This window comes from Clupea harengus, chromosome 4 (assembly GCF_900700415.2).
Source record: "Clupea harengus chromosome 4, Ch_v2.0.2, whole genome shotgun sequence".
NCBI classification, from domain to species: domain Eukaryota; kingdom Metazoa; phylum Chordata; class Actinopteri; order Clupeiformes; family Clupeidae; genus Clupea; species Clupea harengus.
The window spans coordinates 7,843,697-7,871,653 of record NC_045155.1 but is presented as its reverse complement, the minus strand read 5'-3'; the positions used below and the strand labels follow the sequence as shown (position 1 = coordinate 7,871,653).

The window sequence follows — 27,957 nt, the reverse complement described above, 5'->3', positions numbered from 1 at the left end:
AAAAGCTTGATTTCTTTGGATGAGCACGTGTTTAGTATGGGTTTATGATTAACTAAGAATTTTATGAGTGATTTATGACTCAGGCTGCCTTTGTAATAGATCTAGAACAGTCCCTCCAACGCAAACACTTTCGCTTTCAGATAGAATTGACACCATCAGGATGTAGACATGGGAGGAGTTTATGATAACCAATCCTCCACGGCGAGGTTGAGGTGGAGGATGAATGAGGTTCACTATTCATGGGGGTGAGAAAAAGAAACGTTTCTAAAAGTGTTGTTTTCTCCTTTCATTATGAGCACATAATGAAGTGATTCACCTTGGAAAATTGGCTAGAGCTGTATTTTAAATGGTGGAGGAAACGGTAGTAATGAGTCATAGAAATACACAAGAGAGGTAACCTCTCTGAATATTGTATGCCAGGACAGTAAATTCTTAATTGATACCAGGCTTTTGACAGTCACGCAGGCTAAATCTAAGTCAATCAGCAGGAAAACCGGCTACTGGTAATGTGGTTATGTACATTCCAAAGGCTTCAAAGTCATCCAGTGGCACAACAAATCTGTTTTGTTTTTTTTCTCCAAGACAACCTACCACAAGATGCTGAATTTATGGTGCCTGTGTGGTAAAGTGGAAGGAAATACTGGACTGAAACCTAATTGTACACATGCACAGACACATTGACATGTATTTGTGTGAGAGCAAATACAGTGTTTCTGTTGAAGTTTGTATAGTTGGTTTAGGCAGAGGTAACGTTTCAGATTCTTGGGTTAAGGGGACATTTAAAGCAACTCTAACTTTTTGCAATTGGGACTAGTTGACGTCATTTTCAGATCTGATCATATATTTTTCATCACTGAATGTGCATCTTTGTATAGCCTATGCACTGTTTTGTCACTTTGGACGCAGTAAATACCAGTACTTATAACTGAAATCATAGTAAAGCAGGTACACTGTTTGGCTGGGAACACAGATAAGAGTCCAGGACAAAAGTCACACACTCTTTTTTTGTGTGTATGTGTGTGTGTGTGTGTGTATGTGACTGCACTGCAATAGTGCTCTTTATGGCGGCAGTAGTTTGGAAGCATAACATCCGTTTCAGTTAGAGCTCCCTGTAGCCTATCACACAGTACAAGAAGAGCAGTGGCCAAATATTGAAGAGACCGTGGGGTGAGCGCACTCCGGGGCTACCAGCATGACATTCATGGACAGTTTCCTTGGTTGGAAATGTAGTTAGCACCGGGTGACAGTGCTTCTCAATAAATGTGGTATTTCTGGATGAAACGAAACAGCATCTCTGGACCTCTCGTTTAAAACGGTGACGTCTGGAAACGGAAACTTTGGCTCAGTCATATAGACAGCAGTAGTTAATAGGTGAACGTAGCCTACTGGAGTTACATGAGTAAGACGTTGAAGGACTAGGCTACTGACAACGAAGAAATAAGAGGTTAGTTAATTAACTTTTAGCTGTCAACCAACTCGAAGTCAAATTTGACATAGGTTTTTACATAGGTTTCAAATTTGACATCAGGGTTTACAGTTATTTCTAAAAGCCCACATATTTATTTAAATACTTATTTAATATAGCCTACTTATTTAAAAATTATCTGACAAATTGGTGCTATTTTAATTAATCAAAATGTGTTAAAACCCTTCTACATTAAGGTTAATGCTTCTCTATTGATAAAGCGTGATGTAACAGGAAACCGAAAGCGCTTTAGGCTACATCTCGCTTTTGCTTTCACTTACTACGCTCTGTGTCAGTTCGTTGTATCCGAAATTTTAAGAGACGTGGACTTCATGGTCATTTTTCAACATTAGGTCTGCCTTATTTATTGCTAAGACAGTGGTTGCTAAATCATCAGGTCAGGTGCCGGCTAATTATGAATGTACCTATTGTAATCATTTTCTTTATGACTGGTTAAACTTCCAGGTAGCTTGTTATAGATTTAGATAATTTCACTTTTTTATGTACACATGTTCAAGATGGAGGAAAACGTAAGGAATATGCGCCTGAAAGAATGGCTAATTGCACAGATAGATAGCGGAAGATATGCAGGTTTAAGCTGGGAAAATCAAGAAAAAACTATGTTCAGAATTCCTTGGAAGCACGCTGCCAAACAAGACTACAGGCAAAACGAAGACGCCGCACTTTTCAAGGTGAGGGATCAAATCCTGTCAGTCTGGGCCCTAAGCCAATGCCTTATTTTGTATTCATATAGGCCTAATGAAAGAAAATAATGTATAGGACTACCATAAAATGTAACGTCACAGAAATGTTCTCCTTTAAGTATGTATCGTTCGTTGAAAATGGATTTTGTCTTCCTTTTTGACACTGTGAGTTTTCAGATTTGTGCATCAGTTCGGAAGTTTTATTTTGGGAAAGAACAATGTCGTGTCTTGAACAATGTCGGATTGAAACTTAGGCCCGACGGATCTCATTTTGCAGGCGTGGGCCATATACAAGGGAAAATACCGAGAGGGGAGAGACAAAGCAGACCCCTCCGTGTGGAAGACACGTCTGCGCTGTGCCCTTAACAAGAGCACGGACTTTCAAGAGGTTCCTGACCGCAGTCAGCTGGACATCTCTGAACCTTATAAAGTCTATCGCATTTTGCAAGACAGCAACCCGTCTGCAGGTAACACAACTCCAGCATCCTCTGAAAACATCATATATCACCATAGATCTTCAACGAGAAAGAGAGGGGGAGGAGAGAGGCTGCATCTAGCCTACATCTCCTTTTCAACTATTTGCCTGTCTAAATTAATCAAACTTCTGTTTTCTATTCCCTTTTCTCGTTCTCTTTTTCAGATTCGCAGGGGAGCCCAATGATCATGCAGGGTCATCATACCGATTTTCCAGCAACAGGTGTTCATCTTGCTCGTCCTCAGGTTAGAGCATAGAGCACAATTTAAGACTCCAATCCACTAATGTTCGCTTTGGACAAAATCGCCTGCTAAATACTAACCGTAACCATGTTGATGCAGTTGAGTTTTTGTGCTGGGAAATCCCCACTTCCCACGTTTGACATTATTGGTCAAGTACGATTGTAAGTATGGCGCCATCTGCTGGAAATCTATTGTCAACACTAAAGGGGCACAACGTCATTTGTAGCATTCGGGGTCTTCGACGGTTAGCATGACTTCTACAACAGTCACTATGATAATAAATATTTGGACACACACAGAATGTATGATCTCTAAATCTCATTCTGGTCATTTCTCTTGTGTAGTTTGGCGCTAACGGGGAGTCCAGCAGAAAGGTTGGATCAGTCCCCAGAGGTCAGTGCCCTCCCTCATCTCATTCATATAACAGTATCTTTATGTCTTCGTTAATATGTACATTACTAATGAGTCATTGCAGGTAGGTCATTTACTGTTGTAATTTGGAGCAATTTGAAGATATTTCAAATGTGTGTGTTTCCAGAGAGACTGGTTAAGGAAGAGCCAGAGCAGCATGGGGTACTTTTGGAAAGCCGGTTACCAATTGGCCGACCCCTCCTACCTACAGAGCTACATATCTCAGGTGAGGTTAAACTTATCCAGAGTGTGTCCACACGACACAAAGAGCTATATCTGTATCTTAGTGCAAATGTAAGATTCAGATAAGAAGTTTCTGTAAGTATGTATTTACGGGTTTGTGTGTGTGTGTGGGTGCATGTGCATGTGTATAGATTTCCGACTGCGGGTGCGAGTGTTCTACCAGGGCCAAATGGTGGAGGAGGTAGTCAGTCTCACCCAGGATGGCTGTTTCATCCTACAAGGCTCCGTGCCGGTGGGCAGCGAGCGCATCTACGGCCCCTGCGCTGCCCAGCGCGTCCTCTTCCCTAGGTGCCCTCTGCCCCCTGGCATGGCCGAGGCCATGAGCCGGCTCCTGCCTCACCTGGAGCGGGGCGTGCTGGTGTGGGTGGGACCAGACGGGGTCTTCATCAAACGCTTCTGCCAGGGGCGTGTGTACTGGGATGGACCTCTGGCTGAGCACAAGGACCAGCCCAATAAGCTGGACAGGGAGAGGACCTGCAAATTGTTGGACATGTCCACCTTTCTGCAAGGTGGGTGGGGAAGGGGCACGGACAAGGTGGATGGGTGTTTAAGTGGCCTGTCCAGTTGTATGGTTTTGTCCTCATTGGAAAATAAAATACATCTGTGAAGGTTAGGTGTATTATTGATTAACATTAACAATTAATATTAGTTACCTAATTCTGTTCACTGATGGACATTAATTGATGGGGATGATTTTTGCATTCTTATTGAGCTGCAGTGATTGAAGTATTTGAATACACAGTTGTGTTTAAACATCATCTCTCTCTCTCTCAACCACAGAGCTAGAACGCTTCATGCGTGGGGAGGGGCCAAGGCCCTGTTACAAGATTGATCTCTGCTTTGGGGAAGAGTTTCCTGAGGCTGGTGTGCCGAAAAGCAAGAGGCTCATCACAGCTCAGGTTAGTGTTTGTGGAGGTGATAAAGATTGGACTGTAACTGGGAGTGTGAGATGGATAAAATATACACTGCTTAAATATGTGCTCTGAGTTCCACTGGAAGAATTCTGAAGAAATGGATCATTACAATTCTAACTCTCAGAAGCATTAGCAGCAGATGTTTCATCACATGACAGGCTAACAGGCGTTCTATCTTAACGTGCAAATCTGAGATGAACGGTAGAGTGCAATTCTTGATTATCACCACTAGAGAGCAACATAACTCACTATTAATGATTATCTTATGAATTTCCTTCTAAGCGCTCTCCCAGAACCTACCTGCTGATTAAGAATGTTTGTTTTTCAACGGAATTCTATCAATGGAAACTGACCTTGTACATGACACCGCCGTCATATTGCTCATGTGACATCACCCTGCATGGTCCTCTGTGCAGGTGGTGCCCCTGTTTGCTAAGGAGCTTCTTCTACGACTGCCCCCGCCCAGCACTGGCGCCACGCAGCAGCAGTCTCAGGCGCACAGAGACGAGGGACACAGGCCGTAGCACAGTGAGGCCCACCTCCGTGACTGACATCCACCTCCATTGTCCTCCCTGGTGTGGCACTTAACCACTTCGCAGGCTACTGTATGACTCAACAAACCAAACTACATACCTCAACAGCAAAGCTAACATAATGTAAAAAACAGTCAGAGAAGGAAGGTGAAAGAAGAAGTTTTAGACTATGAGGGCATTACACTTCAAGAGTTTAAAAGTGTGCAGCTAGTGTTCAATCATTTATCACCAAGATCTAATATAGGGAAATTGTGAGTTGCTTAAAATCGTACATATTTTACCAAGTGCAAGTGTTAGACTAAAACGGTAAACAGTGAGCCCGTATGTGACTATATTGTAACCTGATTTTTATGCTTACAATTACCTGTTTGAATCTTGGCCAGAGGAAATTCTGCTTTTTTCATGTCAATACATCCTTTTGTTGTCATGTAATCATTGGCATTGCAACTGTGATTAAATTAATATACTCAACATATCTCCTTTTTGTCTAGTGTGTGGCAACATAGACCTATGTAAGAATAACATAATAGCATAACATAATTCAAGGTAAATCTATAAAGCTTTTTTAATCTCTAGCGAACATTGTATGACAGTTTCACAATTTTAAAAATATACAATTTTATAGCTATAACATTTACAAAGAAAATAGTAACAACAGTATTTTTGAAAAACAACAACAACAGAAAAAAAACCAGAACAAAACGAAAGAAAAAAAAAACTAAAGTGAAAGAGTGTGCTTGATCAAGAAGAGATACCCGTATCTGAGTTCAGAATACTTTTCCTTTGTTTTTCTCCCTGCGCTCGGTCGTACATGAACATAAAGACAAAAGAGAAGTGTACAGTGGGGTCTGCTCTATTCACGAAGCATCGCATTCCAACTTGTCATTAGCACCGTTTTACGTTCTCGCTATCAGTTTCTCACGGCATCACCACAAACGGAAGGAAACACATGACAAGCGGGGGTATCGCTTTGCACTCTGCCTCCGGAGTAGTGTCTTCCCTTTAACAGTTAAAAGAATGATAAAAACAGATCGGAGAGTAATGCTAGAAAAAGAGCGCATTGACCCACACTGAGAAAAAAGGCTAAAGGTTGCTGATACATTCACCTTGTCCGCCCAGACACGCGGCCAGAATTCGGCTCAGAAGCGTTAAAATTAAATTTCAGTACGAAAGTAACAACTGACTCATTTCGACTTTTATTCTTTAGCATATTTATGTAACACCTGTAATATGTAATATTTATATATTTATATATTTCATTTTTCTTCAATGTTATTAACTTCAATAATACTGTTTGAAAATAGATACCCTGCAGAAAACACTGTCAGTGAGCGTGGAACGACCATTACTACATCAGAGAGTAAACGCGTGGCGACACAGACAGGTGAATTTGATTGTCTCACTGAATGTCTCTTTTGTGCATTTTGGGATTTCCTAGCATGGCGCCCTCCCAATGTTTACCCTTCCATCGCGGAAATATACAACTCTTCCCCTCCTGTGACCCCTTACAAACCAAGAGGAGGTGGGGTTGGTTTTCATGGCTTTGCTCATGCGCACTTGAGGATGACCATAATAATGTTGAGTTACCTGAAACCTCCTGCGCCCCTGTTCCTGCTCAGTCGACCAGATGTGAGTGCGTGGAGCTGGTGGCGTGGAGTTGACACCACACTGTGGGCTGTGAGGAGGCTGTGTGTGTGTGTGTGTGTTTACATGTGTATACGGGATGGTAGTCAGTAGAGGAGTAAGGGAGCCTGTTGTTACTGCTGTTTCTCCTGTTTGGAGCCTTGAGGTAAATCTGGGGGTGTCCTCCCTTTGTCCTCTTCCTCCCCCTCTCGGCTGGAGAGATCGGGGGCCGACCAGCGTCTCTTGCGAGGCCGCGTCTCCCGCTGCTGGCCCCCCTCTCCGCTGTGGGAGGTGATGGTGGTGTTTCTAGTGATGGAGGGAGGTGCTTGGGGAGGAGGAGGAGGAGGCGGTGGGGGTGGTGGTGGTGGAGGCGGAGGCGGAGGCATCCTCTCTGTTTCTGGGGTGGAGCTGGACTCGGCCGCGCCCGAGGCCTGGCTGTGTGTGCGGGCGGCCCTGGAGCGGGAGCGGGGTGGGGGAGGCCCCAGGGTGGAGCTGGGCGTGGGGGTCGGGGTCAGCGCCAGGCACACGTCTCCAGCAATCAGCTGGCGGCAGGTGAGGCCATAGAGCTGGGCGGTTCTCTGTGGGCGGCATGAAGACCAGCCTCGGTCGCGCACAAAGAACGGATACTCCACTAAGACTGTGAGTAACTCCTGCCAACAAAACAACAAAGCAGCGGTAATAGGCTGACCCAGACCAGCGCCTCACTCTAATGCCATAATGGAGACTATTAATCCAATAAGCCAAAACAAAACAGAAAAACAGATTTACCAAGCAAGACATAGTAAGCTCTTAGACAAAGCACTACTGAGAGGAGAGAGGTACATTTTCTATGTACACCATAGCCAGGTCACTTGCTTGCTCTTAACTGAGGAGGTCAAGTCAGATAAGACTCTTACCCAATTGTTGGAAGTAGTGAGAAGGATTTCCTTAAATGTGTAATTCAAACTATGAGGGCACTGATCAGCTATGAGAAATAACCTGTTTGACACTCCTCAGGAAAGATTTATTACAACATAAAATCTGTGTAGTGGAAGCGTTTTAAATAAATTAAATTAAATAAGTGTCAGCTTGGTTGGAGATAATTTTTTTATTTCCTAAATCATTCTTACATCCAACACTTGGCAACTGTGGTTTGATCTCTGTGTGCAAGATAAATGATCGCCCCCTGGTGGACTGACCTGAGTGTTGCGGTCGGCCAGCAGGACTTGCAGTTGGCTGAAGCCGTGTGTGGATCCGGGCGAGATGTCCAGCACGGTGCAGCTGCTCAGGTGGAACTCGGGCGAGGTGTCGGCGCTGCGCAGGAAGTCCTCGGTGCGGAGCTCCTCCACGCGCTTCAGGCGGCCCCCGGCCAGCTCGATCAGGGACCCCTTGGCGAAATGAGGTAGGTCTGCGGCGGGGTGTGGCTCGATGGGGCCCTGCACATGAGCGCGCTCATGGTAGGCCCCGGGGGGCGAGGAGAGGTCCTCTCGCTCGTGCTCGGAAGCCCCGTGGCTGTTGTGCTGGCCCAGAGGGGAGAGCTGGGAGTTCCTCTTGGTGGTGTGTGGGGGCGTGTAGGGTGGGGTGCCTACGGAGCTGAGGTGAGTCGGGTAGGTGAATGAGGAGGACTGCTGGAGGGGGTAGACCGAGCCCAGGGCGTAGTAGATCTGAGCCCCAGCGCTCTGGATGGTGCCTAGCCCAAGGGGCTCCACCTTGGCAGTCCGTGATTCTGAGAGGTGAGCGGCTTTGGGAGTCCTACGGAGGTCTCTGTCTCTGTCCCTCTCTCTCTCTCGTTCTCTTTCTCTCTCTCTCTCACGGTCTCGCTCTCGCTCTCTTTCTCTTTCCCTTTCCCTGTCTCTCTGTCTGTCTCGGTCTCTGTCCTGGTCCTGCGGAGGGTTGCGTGCATTGGGGCTCTCGCGTGAGGACAATGTTCCTCTCGCCTGCGGTGAGCCCGCAGTGTCCTCCAGGTGTCTTTTCCTCCCGTTGGTATGAAAGCCCTCCGCCCTGGACCGGCTGTCGTTGCTGCTTTCCCCTGCAGAGGGCGCCCTCTCCAGAGTGCTGGGCCGACCCTCCAGGCCATCTAGGCCGTTGGGCCTCCTGCCTGGGTAGCGAAACCGGTCGGAGAGGGGTTCAGTGGGATAGGGTGCAGGCTGGGCGAAGAGGTGGTGCGCTGGGGAGAAGAAGGAAGGGCTGTAGTCCCGGCGGCTAGCGCCAAAGTAGGACCACATGTCCCGGTCCGAGGCATAGTGGCTCTTATAGGGGGGCAGGGACAGGGGGGGCTGCAGGCCCAGGGGGGGCACCTCTCCTCTCAGCCAGCGGGAGTGGTGCGGGATGGGGGGGTCCACCACCTCTGGCACCCTGCTGTCCCTCCAGGAGGGGGAGATGGAGCTGTGTCGATCGCCGGAGAGGAAATGGTGGGGCGCAGAGGAGGGGTAGGACACGTGCCACTGCAGGGGCAGAGGGAGGTGCTGCAGGGAGGCTTGTGGTGGAGGCGGCGGGGGTGGGGGCAGATCTTTGTCATAGTGAGGGGGATCGCCACTCTCCCTGCCCTCGGACTGCCTCGCCAGGGGCCGGGGCCGCAGCGGTGCCGGGGGCTTGAACTCGTCCTCCGGGGGGCGCTGTTCCAAGGAGCCCTGCCTGGACTCCCGCTTCTTCGGGGGGAGGCACTCTTTGCTGCGGTCTGGGGTGGGATTCATGGGGCACCCCCCTGGCCTGTGGGGCCGGATTAGGTCACATGGGCTTCGGGGGAGAATGACGGGATCACAGAGAAGGACGCCGCCTTTCTGCTGCACAGCATCACGCGCTCCTCACAGCTCCCCACACGGCAAACGTCTGCTCACCTACACACACAGAGACAGAGAGAGGGAGAGACAGGGAGAGACAGGGAGAGGGAGAGACAGGGAGAGGGAGAGAAGAAAAGAGAAAGAGAGAAAGGGCCACAGGAAGAGAGAAGATATAAGGAAATTAAAAAAGAATACGAAGAGAAAAGACAAGGCAGCAGTGTAAAGAAGGATAGAAAAGTAGACAGTGTGGTAAGATGAGGGAAATGTCGTGGGAAAACGCAGGAGAGAGGGGCGAGGTGAAGATGAGAAGGGAGTGGAAGAAGAGACAGGATGCGAGGGAACGTTAGCACTTTGTCTGCGTGAATGAATTTGAATGTTTAAGACTGCGGCTGATCTAGAGCATAATCACTGGGTGTGGAGGCACCTGTTCTGGCACAGGAAGGTGTAAGAGGTGCAACAGGAGTTCCTGCACACTCTCTATTTCTTTCCCTTTTTTTCTCGCTTTCTCTCCCTTTCTCTTTTCACCTAGTCTACTCAGAAAGACTCCGGCTGCTTGCTGGAGTCTGACAGCACTGAATCCGTGAGCTTAGAGCTTGTTTTCTGTGAGAAAACAAGGGCCAGTTGGCGGCTGTCAAGTCCTTGGGATGCGTTCTAAATATAACCCTCTTGTATTATTGCGTTGATACATTACCAATCTAATGACACACTCACACACACACACACACACACACACACACACACACACACACACATACATACACACACGCATAGGAATACAGTGCTTATGTATACTCTCATTCACACACAAACAAACACACACACACACACAGATGAATTTACAGATGAAAACATGCATGGCTGAACAAGAAGCCCACACTCACACACACATACACACACTTACACAAACATAAAGAGATGCACCCACACACACACACACACACACACACAAGAGGCACAGCAGGAGGTTATCAGGCGGCTCTTTGAAGAGCAAAAATGTGCGCTTGCTTGTTCAGCTATATCGGGAATCACATCGGCTCCAGTCACCTCCTATAGAACTCCCCCTCCCTTAAAGAACTCGGCGCCCCCTGCCCACACTCCAGGGTTCCACTGCCAATCAACACTCCCCTAGCGACGGAACGTGGCGGTCACTCTTATCCCCCCCCCACCCACCCTTACACTCCCACCCCCACGGCAAAATCACCATCCGCTATCGAGAGTCCGTGGCGTGGGCAGAGGCAGATGATGGTGGTAGTGGCAGAGAAGCTCGCGGAGCCTGAAGGGGATTCAAGGCGGCAGGGGAGGGGAGGGGGGGGGGGGGAGGGAGAGAGGGAGGGAAGGAAGGAGGCTGTAGGGAGGGAGGGTGCAGTTTGTAGTTATGCACCCTTGTTTCATTCACTGTGGAGTGTGGGGGAGTCTTCCTCAGCGCGCCTTTAACTGCTCTGAATGCACTAAATGAGACACTTTGATGTGACTGCGTACTGCCGCCGGCACATCTGGTCCTTTTCAGCGCTTCAGTCTAACGTTTCATCTGCCCCTACTGAACCCTGCCACCTAGCAGCCGTCGCTATGGAAACTAAGTCCATACATCCTCACTCCACTCCACTCTGGTGCAAGGGGGAGGGAGGTTACACAGGGATACGGGTGGTGGTGTTTTTTTTTTTTTTTTTCACTTTCTTCTCTTTTTCAGGATACCGTCCATGAAAAGAGATTTTGTACAAGAAAATGCACTCTCAAAATGAATCTATCCACTGTTCATCTGATACACGCTTGTGGCAAATGGCTGGACTGTTGAAGGGGAAAAAAGCCATTGAGGCATTGTTTCAGTCCTGGACTGACTTCTGGATGACATCTTCACAACTTTTAAATAAATGATGTCAACACAAAAAAGAAAACGTAGGACCTACACGTGGATGGGTTGGAGCACAGACTACCCAGGGGTGCTGGAATGTCAGGAATTCCTCACTGAAACACCCAAACTGTCCCTTTCTCTACCATCTTAGAGCCCCACCTCCGCACACTGTAAAGAACTCTTACTTCTGTATCTCTAGTTACACTCTCTGTCTGCTCTTTGCAATACTCTTCGCCCGATCGATACCTCGAGACAAGGTGATGCATAGACAGAGCAGATAGTCCGTCAGAGAGAGAGAGAGAGGGAGAGTGATCTGGCCGCCCATGCGACAAAAGGGCCAACCTTCATTGAGGTGACCTCGTTCAGATGTTGCCTTTGCGCGGTCAACGGTGCTGACCGTGCAGTCTCCGCCATCATTTCAGTTATGACTCAGAAAGTTTCAACATAAAGCAGCGCTCAGGAGCTCAGGCGCCCAGCGCAGCGGCTGCCATTCTCCCGAAAGGATCGATACGTCCGTGAAACGCGAGAGGTCAGGATGTTGCCGCGGCTCTCCGCTGCTGCTGCCGCTGCCGAGCCAGACTTCTTTTTTTTTTTAAACAAACTCCACTCAACTCAACCAGCCCCCAGAGGTGCTTCCTCACTGGTTCCCCTCAAACATGTTTGAACAATCAGTCCTGGCACAGTCTGTCAGGGTTCAATTAAGTTTCCATTGATCTTATAACTATCAAGTGTTTGCACTTCACTGTATGAGCCAAAGCAAATGGCACTGCAGAGGAGCTGGCCGGGTGCGCGGCGGCACGGTAGAACCGCGGTACATCCGGATAGGAGCAGGTGGCATCCTCACAGCAGTAGGGCGGGAGGAGAAAGCCATTCACAGACATCTTCATTGACACACCACAGTGTAGGGACTTCCCAGTTCTGCCAAAACGGCATCAATGGGGACACACACACACACAAAAGAACAACCTGAAAAATGTACATTTAGCCAAAAATATCTAAATAACCAAAAATATAGTTGTTAACGGCAGCGTTTGTATTTTTCTACAAGCAGTTACTAACTAAATGCTTTTCCATTGATGCCAGAGCAGGACAGGCAAAATTCCGTAATGATGGGGGAGTCGGAGCAGACTAGACAGGTTTGAATGGCAGATCAAACAGAACAATTGTGCTTTGATTGAGGCAGAAAACAGGCTGAATCGAGCAAGTGCACAAAAGAAAGTATTTGAGGGATCCGTAGGAGGCTGCAATCCAACTGAGTCATTTCACCTGACACACGCACAGACAGTTGTACAAGACATTCTTTAGAAAAATAACAAAGCAAATATACAAAGACGACAACTATAAGCCACAGAAAGCCCACTGAAATGCTCCTATTGAGACTATACTATACAAAGAAAGACACACAAAACTAAAAAGACAGAAAGGTGATAGCACACTTAAGGACTAAAGTCACAAATCACTTTTTTACTGTATTCTCTAAATCATACAAGTAACAATACATACAATTAAAGCATATGTGATTTTTTTTTTGGACAAAAAAAACAGTATGTGGAAAACAGTATGTGGAAAAACAGACTGTGGAAAAACAGACTGTGGAAAAAAATATTCCTGAAAGCAAAACCCACAACACAATTTTTTAAATAGAATTAATTTCAAAAGACAAAAGAGAAACTCAAGAAGGAGCAACAGTCTTGCCCTCAAGCAAGCTGGTGCCCTGAGGTGTGACTGACCTTGCCTTTGACCAGCAGATACTCCACTGCCATTTACATCAGTCATCCAATGCCAGAAAAACAAGAAACATCCTCAGCAAGTCGCCGCGCGCAAAGTCTCCCAACCAAACCCAAGAATCACAACACGCCAAAGCTGTGAGCCTGTGTGTGACAGTTTGTGTGCGTATATGTAAGAGTGTGACTGTGAACATGTGTGTGATTGGGAGTGCATGTGTGTGTGTGTGTGTGTGTGTGTGTGTGTGTGTGTACGTGAGTGTGAGTGCTCACTTGAGACTGCTTGTACACAAGACTAAGGAAATGAGTAATATCTCGCAGTGAGGAGCATGTCTGCTATGCAACGACACATAAGCAGACCAGTTGCTGCTGTCGCCCACTCGCCTTACTCACTGTGAAAGGGATGAATGCGCGCACACACGCACACACACACACACACACCACACATGCAAGCCACACACACATATTTACATACACTGTGTCTACTTCTTTCTCTCACTTTGGTCCAGGCGTATATACAGAATATTAAACACTTCATGCACATAGCATTTTCAGTTCAAACTACTCCCAGCACCTGCTCCAGAACATACCTGTCTGTGGACAACGTTAGCTGTAATGAATATAAATACATCTGCATATGTGAAATAGATATTTAGATGTTGAGAGAGAAAAGCAGAAAGAGAGGAACTAAAAAGGGGAAAGTGTCTGTAGAGATGAAATGGACAGAAATACAAAACACATGAAGGAAAGTGAGGAAGAGAGAGAGAGAGAGAGAGAGATGTTAGAGAAGTCTGATAGACAGGGATGGTCAGGGAGGTGGTTCGTCCCACACACAGTCTATTCTACGAGCCTGTGCTGCCTCTGACTCAAAGCAAAACCTTACCACGCATCACTCACACACACACACACACACACACACCACAGTATCAAGAACTCTTTTCAATGCTGTTGTCTATGATAAGGCTTTCGTGCAAACGCTAGCAAGAAAAGGTTTAATTGCAATGCATGCATAGTCCTGATCTCATTAACACTGAGCCTACTGTTCACATACCGTAAATATCTTAGCAACGAAGCTAAATGCCTGCGATAATAAATACATAAACAATAAACAATAAAAAATTCAAATCTCGACAAAAAATCCACTTCAAGTGCATAAGTCTTATAAGTAATACGGTTGTAGGCCTGGTCGGATTTCACGTAGGATAACAACTGTTTACCGCCTCCCTAAGAAGAATGCAAGGAGCGCATCAACTTCACCGTGTGATAAATCTCGGACTGTAACTACTCTTTCCGAGCGTCAGTTGCATCACGTTTCAGTCTTCGTGTGACATCGTGCCGTATAACGTCTTACTTCTTTCATGACATTGAATATCATGTGTGATTAAAAAAAAACCGAGCTACCCGTGCCAAAGCATCTTTATGAGGGAGAGATGAAACGGTTGGCGGGGAGACAGCATGAAAATGCAGGTATCAGCAAGCTGTCAGTATACGCTTTATGTAGGGGAGACTGCGGACAGTAGTAACGTAACACGTTACTTTTTATACTTTGTGTCTTGTTGCAAAAAAAATGACGTCTTTCGTCTCTCTATTTGCTTCACTAATTCAAGCACATGTGCCTTACCGGTTCTCTCATTTTCATCCAAATGCAGCGAGTGCTTTGGGGACAGTTGTAACAGTGGCCAAGGACAATTTTATCAAGCCAGTTTGAAGGGGTAAAGTAAAATGTACGGCAACAGACATGCATTATACAAACCAAATTAGTGGTGTATAAAGGGGTTTTCTGTAAATTGTAGCGTTTGCTAATAAACCAAGGATGTCTCTTTTTCACAAAAGTGCCTAGCCTGTTTCACTTGCTAGCTACGCTTGCTGTTTGCAACCGATTGTAATGTCTGTTACAATTGTCCCCAGTCGACCTCTCCTATGTGACACATTTCAAAATTATACCACTGCCTAGATCGGAAGTCAGTGACCATAATGACGTTTGACTTATGTTTCTATCAAGGCTCATCAATTGTGCAGTACAATCTTGCGTAAATGTTAAAAGTTACAAATGTATCGCAGAAACGAACTTTTATCAATAACTTCTGGGATGGAAAACACTGATGACACTTTGAAGTTCGGTGAGGTCATCGCGCATGTTGTCTGTAAGTTTCAACATAGTATGTTAGACACGATCTGAGAAATTAGGCGAGTTATAACTGTCCCTATGTAAGAACTGTCCACGGTCTCAGTGTTCGTATTTTCCACATTTTTGCTCCTCGCCGCATAAATTATAATTGACAAGTTATATCACACATTGTGAGTTTAAAATAGTTACGTCATTCATTGGAAACAGTGTGGGCACGGAGGAAATAAATGAGATCACCCTGGTTTGCTCTTGAATTGACTGGTACAAAAGCTGTACAACTTTACATCCCTGAAGTTTATTATTTGACAAGGTATGACAAGGTACACCTGAACTAGGGATTGTTATGTTCTGTTTCTGTTCTGAAGAGTTGGCAAATTAAGCTGCAGCCAGAAAAAGGCTACTGTAGTGTATGAATGACTGACTGACTGACTGACTTATTTTAATGTAAAAAGAAAACAGTATTCTTAGTAGTTTAAAGGCTAATTCCAGAAAATGATTGTTAAATGGTTAATGACAAACTCCTAAAGGGGAGGGCCAGTGATTATGACATACATTATGTATATTATTATGGATCATGACATTGCAAACATCACCCAAGATTGAATTATATTGATTATTGAGAAAAGACCTTTTTGTATTTGGTATATTAAATTGTATCTAAATATTCCTTGACTCTTCCAACGTTAACAAATAATATTGTTAATTAAATTGCAAGTTCTGTATGTGCATATGATTCATGCATATGATTAACTTAAAAAAAAAAAAACATTTAAATAAAAACAACACACAATGAAGGCAAACGAAAAGTACCTGTATTTAAAAAATTGGAAAGAGGTTAAAACCTACATTTATAATAGTACATTTGTGCTCTAAATTCTATTTTATGTTCTAGATATTCCCATTTTGAAATATTCTTTAAACATTGTTAGTCCACCTTTTCAATGAAGGGAAAAAAAACTTATTTTGTACAGTTTATGGTTCAATTGTAATATTCCACACAACACAACACAAAACAAATACTGACAATGGCAACTAACATATATACTACATCAACCCTAGCCTGGTAGATTTGTTGTGCTTTTTTCTCTCCTGTTTTTTCTTTTTAAAGAGTGTTCTTTTTCCTCGGTGCAGTGTTTTTCTTGTGGCTGATCACATTTCCCAGTGGAGTGCGGAGTGCGGATGAGATCGCTCTGATGCAGCAGAATTCTGCTGCTTTGTATGTCTCCCTCGGGAACACACAAGAGGAAGAGCGCAGAGGAGAAAAACTATAGCACGCAGGAGCTGAGGGAAGGAGAGGAGAGGAGAGGAGAGGGGAGGAGAGGGGAGGGGAGGGAGGTAGGGCCCATAGAAGTGGAGGACTGGAGGAATTGAAGGGAGTGGAAAGCATAGAGCATGGACAGTTAACAGAGGAGATGAGGGGGAAAGTATTTTGTAGTGTGCAAAGAGGTAAAAAAAGAAATTTTGGACTTGAGAGAAAGCTTAGTATAAAGAATGTGCAGCGATGAAAGGAAACTGGTTTGTTGAGTTGAAGGGAGGAGAAGTAGAAGGGGTCAATAGAGCGGAGAGATGTGTTAAGCACATATAAGGGAAGAAATGGTGAAGAAGACGAGGTGAGGCGGAGGTGTAGAGGAGGAGCACTAGAAGAGAGATGGAGCTGAATGAATGCAAAGAGAAACGAGGGAGCAGAGGAGGAGTGGAGGAGGAGGAGGAGGGGAGAGGCAGGCAGCGGGATCTGTAAATGGACAGGGATTAAAGTGAACAGAGTACTACAGGGAGTACGCTGTGTAACGCTGAGTGTGTGTGTGTGTGTGTGTGTGTGACTCGCTCCACAGGAAGCCAGTGCAGCGTAAGCCAACGCAGGGTGTTCACACGGGCATCTTGCTCTCAGGCTCCTGTTAGCCAATTGGGCAAGCAGCCAGAGCTGACAAGGCCAGGACAGGCCAGCCTCTCTCTTGAGCGCGCGTGGGGCCGGTGACCCCTCCTCAGAGGAGATGATCCCCAGTGACCGTGTGAGAGTGTGATCCTGGGAAAGGATGAGCTTATGGCTCAGGAGTTACTATTCAAGCCGGGTGGGAGGTGGCTGAGTGGGGGGGCAGGTATGAGTAAGTTTAATCTCTGCCACAATGGAACATAGGGGATCTGTCGAGAGGGTTGTCAAGTAGTGATTGGAGAAAAGCTGTACAAGTGTACTCTACACACACAACCACACACACACCACACACACGCACACACACACACACACACAACTCTCTGTCTTATTCTCGTCTTTTTTAGTGCCACATAGCGCATAAAACATTCCCACGCAAACGTATTAAATCTGAGTTTGAAATATACTGTGATATGTTCAAAAGCAAGTAAGAAAAGAATTGAGAATTTCTCAAAATCTATTTTCAGTATTTCCTCCTTTTTTTGCAACTGTGACATCCACACAGAAAATGTCATCCCTGATGGACATCACTTTGCAGACAATGGCCAGGTTTATTTCTGTGAGGGGACTAGCGAAAGATACATAAGACACTGCCAGATATATTGCCTGACCGCATAAATTGCAAGTTGTCAGCCAAATGACGCAGGCAATGAAAAAATATAGCAAAGATGCGCAGGCTGATATACAGTATAAGAACGCAAAGATGCAATGGCGTCGCACCTTCATAAAGGAAACACTGCCCTGTCCGTGGTGGACATGAAACTGAATCAGTGCTGCTTATGGAGGCCTCATTCTCAGCAGAGAACCTTCACCACTGAGGCACTGTGTGGGGACAGACAAAAGCTTCTTCATGAACCGCCTCCGCCATGTCAACAAGATGAGCAATTTAACTGAGCTATTCAACCCATTCACACAACCACCCCCTTCCCTGCTCAGACTATATGGGAAGCATCAGAATGAGACAGACTCAGAGAGACCAATAGAAAGAAAGTGATTGAGAGAGAGAGTACTAGGAAAGAAGGTGTGCTATAAGGTATTACACTGCTAATCTGCACTGGATCCCTGATGGTGCAGGCTAAAGCAGGCTTAGTACAGTTATGGGAGAAAATCCCCCCTGCAGTGGAACCTACCGTCAGCCCCTCGGGGGTATAAATAGGGACGCAATGCCCGGCCTAAGCTGGTTTTCACGCATGTATCAGTTAAAAATATGACCCTTCTAATTGCATCCTGGTCAGCCCCCCTCCCCACCCCTGCACCGCAAGCACTTCCCCTGCCCGGCTTATGCCCTAGACCCCCACCCCCCTGGCAGGACACTTCTCATGAGGGGTTGGAGGTGGGAACGGAGGCGGGGGGGGGCGGGGGTTGTGAGCAGAGCTCCCCCTTGCTAAACAGAAACCTATTCAAAATGATCTGTGACATTTCAGGGGTAGGGTTGCAAGTTTCGTGTGTGGGAGCAAAGGGTTTCTTATCTCCAGGGGTTTCAATGACATTTGGTTTGTTTGTGAGGCGAGGTTTAGTCTCATTTGATAGAGGTTTCAGAACCCACGTCTTTGAAGCCTCTGCCAGACAGACTGACAGCCATGGAGGCATCCTTGCAGGCCCACGATTGAAGGAGCTTTGAAGAGGTTATCCACAGTGTACCCACGCTTGCATTGTGTTGTTGTGGACACTGTGTTTGTATGTATGCCTTTCCCATGCACGCAACTCTTAGCATAGCACACACACCACACACACTGACTTAGACACACACACACAAACACATAAACACACAGATAGAAAGACACAGACAGAAACACACACACACACAAATCCCCCCCCCCCCCCCCCCCACCCACCTACACACACACCACACACAACCTATCCTTTATCAGCAGTAATAATCCACATGACCTTCGCTGTCATTACCAAACTGCTAGAAAATGTCTTGCTGCACAGCTGTGAAATTAAGTTTACCTTTAATCATTCTGCTCTTGACTCCACAGAATAAGTGTCAGTGGTAATTAACTGCGGCTTCGCTCGCTATGTCACGCTCCACCAAATTCCACCACAGGTTGTGAAACAATTATACCTGCGCCCTTGAGGGTTTATTTCTTAGATTGTAATGCGTAATATTTATATGTGAGTTATAGTATGGGTTGGAGTTGTGTGGATGTGTGATGTGTTTTTTCTGCGGCCGTTAATGTGCAGAACGTGTGTGTTTGTGTTTGAGCGTGTGAGTATGAGTGCATGGTTATACATGGGGGGGGGGGGGGGGGGGTAGGGATGGGTCAGATTCCGTTTGTGTGTTTGGGCTGGGTCAGGTGGAAAGAAGGAGACGGGACTAGGAGCTGCTGTCCTCTGCTGTGAGATCATTGACCTGCTTCTGGACACTGGGACGCCAGTGACAGCAGCAGCAGCGGCATCGGCAGCCCTACATCGCCACGGTGACCTCCTGCCGGCTCTGCTCAGCTCGGCTTGGCTCGCCTTGAGTGTGCTCCGATTAGCTTTACCCACAAAACACTGCAGCAACACCTTAAGCGGATGGATATAGGTTGCTCTCTTTCTCTTTGTGTGTGCGGGTGCGTGTGCCTTGCCTGTGTTTGTGCTTTGCGGGCATGTCACACAGGGTACCGTTACACCCTCCCTCCACAATGTCCTCATTAACAATGTCAATTTCTACCACACACACACACACACGCACACACACCCACACACACACACCTTGGTGTTCAATCTTAGTTTGTGCCTAAAAGCTGGTGAACAGCTGCCAGTTGCATGGCCCTTCGTTATCACCAGACACTAGACTCAGAAATGAACAAGGGCTTTGGGCACAAATTCCTCCAGAAGGCACAAAAGAGCCTCTGAAATCTCAAATGTGATCACACAAATGCCCCCTGTCTTTTTTTAAGTTTCATGTGACATTCGATTCTGCCCTGTTCCATTCTCTAAATTATCAGTGAACTTCTCTAACTAAATTGTTATGACTGGATCACTATTACTGCAGTACTCCATATTAACACAAGATTAGACATGGTTCAATAAATGCTCCAATAAATGCGAAAAATGCGCTAGAAAATTAAATACAAACCCATTGATATAAAAATTTAATTTTTACCCCTGCAGATGGACACACACACACACACACACACACACACACACACACACACACACACACACACACACACACACCACTAACCTCTAGTGAGTCATTTACTCAGATTCTATAATCCAAAGAGGCTATACACTTGCATGCACATACGCCCCCACAGTATCACACCTTCATCTACAAGAACAGAAACACAAAAGCTACACACCAATACAGCAAATGCAGGTTTTAGTTACAATGAAAAGGTCCCGGTTATTATATTCACATGATTCACAGATTATTATACTTTACAATTACCACACAGTATATACAAATTATCTTACACTTACACACACATACAATAAAGAATATTTTCCTCTCTCTCTCTGTCTCTGTCACACACACTCACACACATTCTCAGCCTCTCTCACACACACCACGAACAAAACTAGATACACAAACTCCTCCATACAGACATAGCAATTGAAATCCCTCACACACAACATCACGCATGACAACACATGTGGGCACTTGGGACAGTGGTTTGACTTCTCCTCCAGTTATGTAAAACCACATGTAACCGAGATGGCAGAGAGGTGTCAAGCGGAAACGTGGCCCTCCACTGCCAACCGTGTCTGATCTACTTCCACCGGGTCTTAATAAGAAGAAAATAAATACTAAACGAAATGATTTCACGACACTCCGAAGGAATCACACATCAGTGACTGACTACCAAAATGACTGCACTTTCTAGACCAAGTTAGTTATTATCAAAAGACTACAGAAATAACCAAGAGTGTGTCATTTCGGCACCTGTTGTGGTGATATATTGTGGTGGTTGTAACTTGTACTGTGTTAATGTGTGTGTGTGTGTGTATGTGTGTTTGTGTGTGTGTTTATGTGTGTGTGTGTGAGAGGGAGAGTAAATGTAGGAAGAATGTCAGAAGAGGAGTCAGAATGCAGTATGAGTTTCATTCATTCAGTGGGGGACAGTCTTCACTAAACAGATGAGTCAAACACACATCTGAATATAACACCAAAGAATTAGACGACTTTAAAAAGGAGCGCTTTCACTCCGCCCAATGTCAGCTGTAATTTGCGGCTCTCGCTCTGATGTTCGCCCCAAGTCATCAGCACCCTGCCGAATGCTCAAACTGAATTAAAAAGAGATGGTGAGTGACAGAGAGAGTCAGAGCTGTATGTGTTTGTAAATGTGTGAGAGTATGTGTAAAGAAATATTTGTGTGTGTGTGTGTGTGTGTGTGTGTGTGTGTGTGTGTGTGTGTGTGAGAGTGTGTGTGAGACAGCCCGTTGGGGAGGGAGTGATGGGGTTGCCTTGAGAAGGACATTGCCTGCTACCTTAAAGGTCTTTATGGAGAATGAAAGAGAAAATAAACGGGGACAAAAGTGAAGTCTTATGATTGTCACAAAGGTTGGGCCTTGCATTCACGCTGTGGCCATGAGGTAAGAGCGTCTGTGTTGGCTTTGCGTTGTTATGCACTTGTTGAAGCCTTTGCTGCAGATGGAAAAAAAAATACTCTCCCAGGTTGGAGTGGTCCCCAGGGCCTGCTGGTAGCTAACAGCTACTATGGAGTTCCAACCTGACAGGGAAATAATGCTGTGTATGTGTGTCTCTTTCTCTCTGTGTGTGTTTTCGTGTGTGTGTGTGCGTCTTTTTCTCTGTGTGTGTGTGTGTCTGTGTGTACTGTGTGTGTGTGTGTGTGTGTGTCTTTCTCTCTCTCTCTCTCTCTCTCTCTCTCTCTCTCTCTCTCTGTGTGTGTGTGTGTATGTGTGTGCGTGTGTCACTTTGTGTGTGTGTGCTTGTGCATGTGCTTGCACATTGGATTTCCCTGTACGATTGGATTAAAGAGAGTAGCTTCCACTATCACCTCAGAACCATGCTGCTGAATTGGCTTAGGCTGTGTAATACTTTAGCTTAGGGTCAATAACATACACACACACACACACACACACACACACACACACACACACACACACACACACACACATACAATACGCACACACACACACACACACACACACACACACACACACACACACACACACACACACACACACACACACACACACTCACCTAACTTCTAAAAAACTCTCCACTTATAACTCCATACTATGATGGTGCTTCATATCCAACTGCCTTGAGAAAACTCCTCCACAACATGACCCCCTATTGCTCTCTCTCTCCCTCCCTCCCACTCTCTTTCATTCTATTTTCCTCTCCCTTTCTCCCCAGTCTTCCTCCTCTCCTGCTCTCTCCTGAGATCTCCTCAGCCTTAGGTGGGTTAGTGAGTGCACAGGCCTATGGAAACCTGTGTGTAGCCCAGTGGTTCCTAAAGTGTGGGGCGGGCCCCCCAGTGTGGCAGTGCTCTTACAACACCGTAGCCGTAGCATAACCAGTTGGTGAGGGATAGCTAATGTAATTATTAATACAACAGACATGCGCCTAATATGAACCGATCCAAAGAATATAACGATACATAGCTAATCATGAAACCGTATTTGATATGGAAAGATTTGATCAGTTTAAAAAAAGCTCTGATCAAACAAAATAAAAAAAGTTGAATTGATAAAATATTTAAGGTTAATTGATTGATGAAATTAAACTGCAAATGTTAGCTGTTCAAATGTAAAAAAAACAACTAAAAACAGGTAATAGGTTATGTGAACATCTCTATCTTTGCTCTTTGCACCGAGGTGTTGGGCGGGGCGGACACCATTTTTTTTCTGATTGTCAAAGGTGAGGCCTGCCATGAAAAGTTTGGGAAGGGCTTTTCATAGGTATGTTTGTGTGTGTGTGTGTGTGTATATGTGAATGTGTGTATGTGTGTGTGTGTGTATGTTGGAAGAGGCAGGCTGTGCGAGTGGCAGAGTGAGTGAGTGAGTGTATGGGGCGGATGTGGAGAGGGGCACAGGGCATGGAGGTGGAGTGGCACAGAAGCGTGTGTAAGGAGAGCCGCAATAATTACAGCCCCATGCATTATGCAACGCCCGCCCGATTGCATAAGCCACACGCATATTTTAGGCATACATTTTCAGTACATCAAGTCATTTTTTTTTTAAGTGTGTGTGTGTGTGTGTGTGTGTGTGGGTTTGAAGGAGAGAGAGTATGCAAGCATGTGAGATATAGAGAGCGTGTGTGTGGGCAGATTTATTAATGTGTATGCCTGTGTGAGATGGTGTGTTGAGGAGCAGGTTCCCCCCCCCCCCCCCAATGTGCCAAGAGGATGTGCGTGCACTTGTAAATCCACATTTCTGTGACATGTCTCATGGAAATGCGTGTGGGAGTGTGCATTTGTGTGTGTTCGTGTGTGTGTGTGTGTGTGTGTATGTGTGTCCTGACATCACATCATTGAGTGTATGCATGTGAATGTGTCTGATTGTGAGAGAAAGAGTGAGTGAGAGAATGTCTAGTCTACCCTTAATCTGAAAAAGCTGTCTCTGTGTGTGACATCTGTGTGTATGATTGTGTGTGTGTGTATGAGTGTGTGTGTGTGCGTGCGTGTGTGTGAGAGAGAGTGGTGAGGTGGGGTTTGGACTCAACGCCTTCCCTGATGAATGTGTTGTTTGTTTGCTAATGAAAAATCAGTCACAGACACAGACAGTTACAATCTCAGCCACAGAGAGAGAGAGAGAGAGAGAGAGAGAGAGAGAGAGAGAGAGAAAGAGAGCAATCAGCCATCAATACCAGTCAGGTACAGCACTCTCTCTCTGTAGTGCAGGAGAGAGTGAACAGTTGCTCCCATCCCATTTATATACTGCAAACACCCACCGACTCTCCTCATCTCCTCACACCCGGCAAGGGAGAGAGGGAGAGGGAGCGAGAGAGAGAGTGTGTGCTCCTGTAAAAATAGACCTCTTAAAGAGGCAGCAGCCGCCAGGGAATCAGAGACAGCTTACAGAACGGAGAGGCCAGAGAGGGACGGAGAAAAAAAAAACGGAGTTTCTGTTACTTTGACAACAAAGGTGTGTGAGTTCAAGCACACATTCAAACACACACGCACACACACTGATTTGTGTGGGCACACATACACACAGCTACAAATTATATGTTTTTTTGTGTTATAAAACTTGAAATGATCCTCTGGATGATCAAACACAATAGGCCAGTGTTGTTGCATTTTTTATACATACACCCCCACACACACAATATGCATTTGATGGGATTAGTGGTAGAGAAAATCAGTTAAACTACCTGACTAATCTTGAGCAGGGTAAAACAAAATGAATGTGGAATTCATTTATGACAAATATTATATAATATACTACATTATATTTTCTATATGTGAACACAGAATGCAGTATTTGGATACAGCCTTATGCTTTTATGAAGTGCTGTATTGAGTGAATGTTTTTTTTCCCACCCACATGCGTGCTTGTGTGGTTTGTTTGTGGGTGTTTTTACATAAATACATAAAAATGATACATACAAATTCTAAAAAAATTATCTGTGTCAGGCTAACTTTGCATATTAGTGTGGTGTGAACCAAATCCATTTGTGAGCTAATGGTCATTTCCAAAATCTTAAACACTTAATTTCCCACGGCAGAAAGTTGGCAGAAGAATACACAATTGTCCCCACTGGTGCAGTTCAAAGAGATCTGTGGATATCTACATCCAAGCTAGAGGACAGAAGTGCCTGTGTGAGGTCTATTTTACATAGGAAACTCAAGAAGACGTCAGCCATAATAATGCATGAGCATGTACGTCCAACCAAATTTATCAGTGAGGCACACTAGGCATATGACACGTATGCACTTACATGTTTAGTGCTTGATGTAATGTAAGGCTTTACATTAGAGGACTATGATGTTGTTTCTGAACAATTGTAAGGCATATAGATATATTGTGATATAGAACATGCAAATAACTAAGCACTTATCTGACATAAAATTCAGTACCCACATTATACACCCACAGGCCTAGGGCTCTTGATTCAATAGTGTCTCCCCATACACATTACTGACCAGCAGTCAGGCCTAACCAGGCAGAGGTTTGCAGTCACACATTATCAGCGTCTACTGTAATTTACAGCTAGTTTATAGCAATGCAGTGCTAATCATATGCAATGCCTCAGATTTTAATTGATTCAAAGGTAGGTCTTGAAAACATAATTATGCCCATATTTGAGGAAATACAAATGGAATATGTCAATCATATGAGTCAGCATTCTAAGTAGAAAAGCTTTGCCAGTGGCACAACAACAGACGTAACATCTTGAATATTTCCAAAGTGGAGCACTTAACTTGGACATGGTATTTCAATGAAAAAATGTTTTACTTAAAATGACTGTATTATTGATCGTTTTTAACCTGAAAAACTTAAACTTCAGACTTCAAACATGCTTAGACTGTAGAAATGAAATGAAATACTAAATTAAATATCTTTGCTCTTTTGGTGAGTTTGTTAAATGTACACAAAAATAAGTATTGCTGAATAAAATGAATCCTTTTTAACTTTGATCTAGCCTCCATAAAACTAAACTGAGATGTAACAGACCCGCACTTCTTTTTACAAGCTACCAGTAACTTGACCAAGAAGAAAGTGGAGGAAAGTCAGCATGGCCTAGTGACATGAGGGGACGGGGGGGCAGGTTACGGGTAACACTAAATGAGTGCAGGTAAGTGAATGAGAGAGAGAGAGAGAGAGAGAGAGAAAAAGAGAGACAAAACGCTGGGTCATCTCGATGCAAAGTCTCAGCGCGAAAAAAGTACCGAACAATAACACTCACACCTACACCTACACGAGCAGAGCAAGCAGACAGGCAGGCGGGCAGGCATGCTTGTCTGAGAGGACTACACAGGCCACCCACTCAGAGCGGGACATCCCCCTGTATGAATGAGGTGCTCACAGCGGGCCTCCGGTCACAACACCTCCACAGCGTGCCCCACCACTTCATCTCTCACCATCTCTCATCCTCCAATCAGCCTAGGTGTCTCTTTTTTGTGTCTTTCACTCTGCATGTCTGGCGCTCTCTCTGTCAGTAACCCTCTTCTAGTCGTCCTCCCCCCTCCCCAATGTCAAGTCCGTCTCTCTGTCCATCTTGGCCCCCTCTGTGCATCTGTGTGTGTGTGTGTACTGTGCACTGTGTCTATCTCTGTCTCCAGCTATTTCAGCGCTGCCCTCTAATTCTGATCCTTCTTGCTTGCGCCCGAGCCGAATGAGCTGAATGGATGGCAGAGCTGGCCGTGTCACACGTAAAGCTGGAGCAGGACTTTGAAGAACAGGAACAGAGACACACACACACACACACACACACACACACACACACACACACACCTACACGCACACACACACACACACACACGCACACACGCTCACACACAAACACATGCACGCACGCCACTCACTCATGGAGTTATAGTATCTGGCACTTGTGCAGCCTCCACTTTTAACATACTCTAACACAGAAATGACTCGAGTAACCGCGCAACACGCCACATTCACACTGTGTGAGCATTAGCTTGAATACACATACATCACACACCCACTTCAACCAGTGTCACACGCACACACAAACACACACACACACACACACACACACACACACACTCCCACACACACGTGTGCGCACACGCACACACACTCACACACTCACAGAGAGCAGATGGAATAGCGAAGGTGTCTTACCTCTCTGGGTGTCTTGTGGTGAAAGGAATGAGTGATCATTGGAACAGCCAGCAGCAGCAGCAATGCAAATAAGAACATCCAGCTCTGATACTATATGTCTCTCTCTCTCTCTCTCTCTCTCCCTCCCTCTCTCTCTCTCGCGCTGTATCTCTCTCACCCTCTGTTCTTTCTCTCTCTCTCGCCCTTCCTTTCTTGGTTAATGCTTTCTATATATCTCTCTCTCAATCTGTCATCGCTCTCTCTTCTATTCTCATCTCACTCTCTCTCTCGCTCTCTCTTTCTCTCTCTCTCTTTCTCTCTCTCTCTCTTTCTGTCTCTCTCTTCCCTCTGTTACCCTCTGTTCTGTTAGCTCTCACTCTCTCACCTCTCACTGCCTCTACAGTTTGCTCGCCCTCTGAGAGCTCTCTCTGTCTCTCTCTCTCTCCCTCTCTCTCTCCCTCACACACTCACACACACTCTCACACACGCACTTACTCTGTCTCTATCTCACTCTCGCACTTTAGCTTGCTCACCCTCTGTGACCCCCCCCTCCTATCGCTTCTTCTCTCCTACTCTACAACTCTCTTCTCTCTATCTCTCTCACTTACTCTCTATTTGCCCCCCTCCTCTCTCCTTGCTCTCTCTCTCCTAGTCTCTCTCTCTCTCCCTTTCTCCCCCGCTCTCTCTCTCTCTCTCTCTTTCCTCTCTCTCTCTCTCTCCCCCTCTCTTTGAGTGTATAATTAGACCCAGCTCTGTCGTGATACAGCTCAAGCTCATTGTGGGAGCGTAGCTGCCGGCCGTGTTGGCAGGAAGCCCAGAAGCTTTGCTCATTAACCTCTCAGGAGCTGGGGAATGTACCGGTTCAGGGCTCATGCCATTGGCTGAAGCACCTCGTGCCCTGGGTAAGGACTCGTGCCATTGGCTGGAGCACCACATGTGTCAGGAACAAGCTTTTGCCATTGGTCAAAACAACACATGCACCAGGAAATGGGTCCCAACATTAAACAGAACAGCTTTATTCCTGTGATGAGAGAGAGACACAAAATGCTTCTTTTTTTTTTAAGTCAAACTTTGTATTTGGCTCTGTGTAAATGAGATATTTTGAAATCACAGAAGTGCAACTGTGCAGATTCCTTTGACTAGCGTTTACAGTACAAAAAGGCTCACTTTGAATTATTTATACACTACCTGCTCGCTGAGATGTGACCCGTAGGTGGTCCAATGATAGCTGAAACTACAATTAGGTATTATGCAATGGAAATTTCAATGT

At 45.6% G+C, this 27,957-nt stretch overlaps 2 protein-coding genes across 5 annotated transcripts; one reads left to right on the top strand and one right to left on the bottom strand.

Annotated features, from left to right (window-relative positions):
• Positions 1-83: 83 nt before the first annotated feature.
• irf10 (interferon regulatory factor 10) lies at positions 84-5,694 on the top strand. Of its 3 annotated transcripts, none has more exons than XM_031565996.2 (9): positions 84-1,444; positions 2,035-2,157; positions 2,447-2,636; positions 2,810-2,889; positions 3,231-3,279; positions 3,425-3,523; positions 3,672-4,049; positions 4,321-4,439; positions 4,871-5,694. In XM_031565996.2, the coding sequence occupies exons 2-9, from the start codon at positions 2,086-2,088 to the stop codon at positions 4,976-4,978; spliced, it is 1,095 nt and encodes a 364-aa protein (XP_031421856.1). In that variant the 5' UTR covers positions 84-1,444; positions 2,035-2,085; the 3' UTR covers positions 4,979-5,694. The 3 variants fall into 3 exon arrangements, with proteins under 3 accessions (XP_031421856.1, XP_031421854.1, XP_012690433.2); XM_031565994.2 differs by having other exon boundaries at positions 1,984-2,157; XM_012834979.2 differs by lacking the exon at positions 84-1,444 and having other exon boundaries at positions 1,460-2,157; positions 4,871-5,458.
• zmp:0000000926 (arginine-glutamic acid dipeptide repeats protein) lies at positions 5,535-27,279 on the bottom strand. Of its 2 annotated transcripts, none has more exons than XM_031565992.2 (3): positions 26,709-27,279; positions 7,789-9,426; positions 5,535-7,260 (listed from the first exon to the last, which is right to left on the bottom strand). In XM_031565992.2, the coding sequence occupies exons 2-3, from the start codon at positions 9,280-9,282 to the stop codon at positions 6,745-6,747; spliced, it is 2,010 nt and encodes a 669-aa protein (XP_031421852.1). In that variant the 5' UTR covers positions 9,283-9,426; positions 26,709-27,279; the 3' UTR covers positions 5,535-6,744. The 2 variants fall into 2 exon arrangements, with proteins under 2 accessions (XP_031421852.1, XP_031421853.1); XM_031565993.2 differs by lacking the exon at positions 26,709-27,279 and adding an exon at positions 12,949-13,397.
• Between the last annotated feature and the right edge of the window lie 678 nt (positions 27,280-27,957).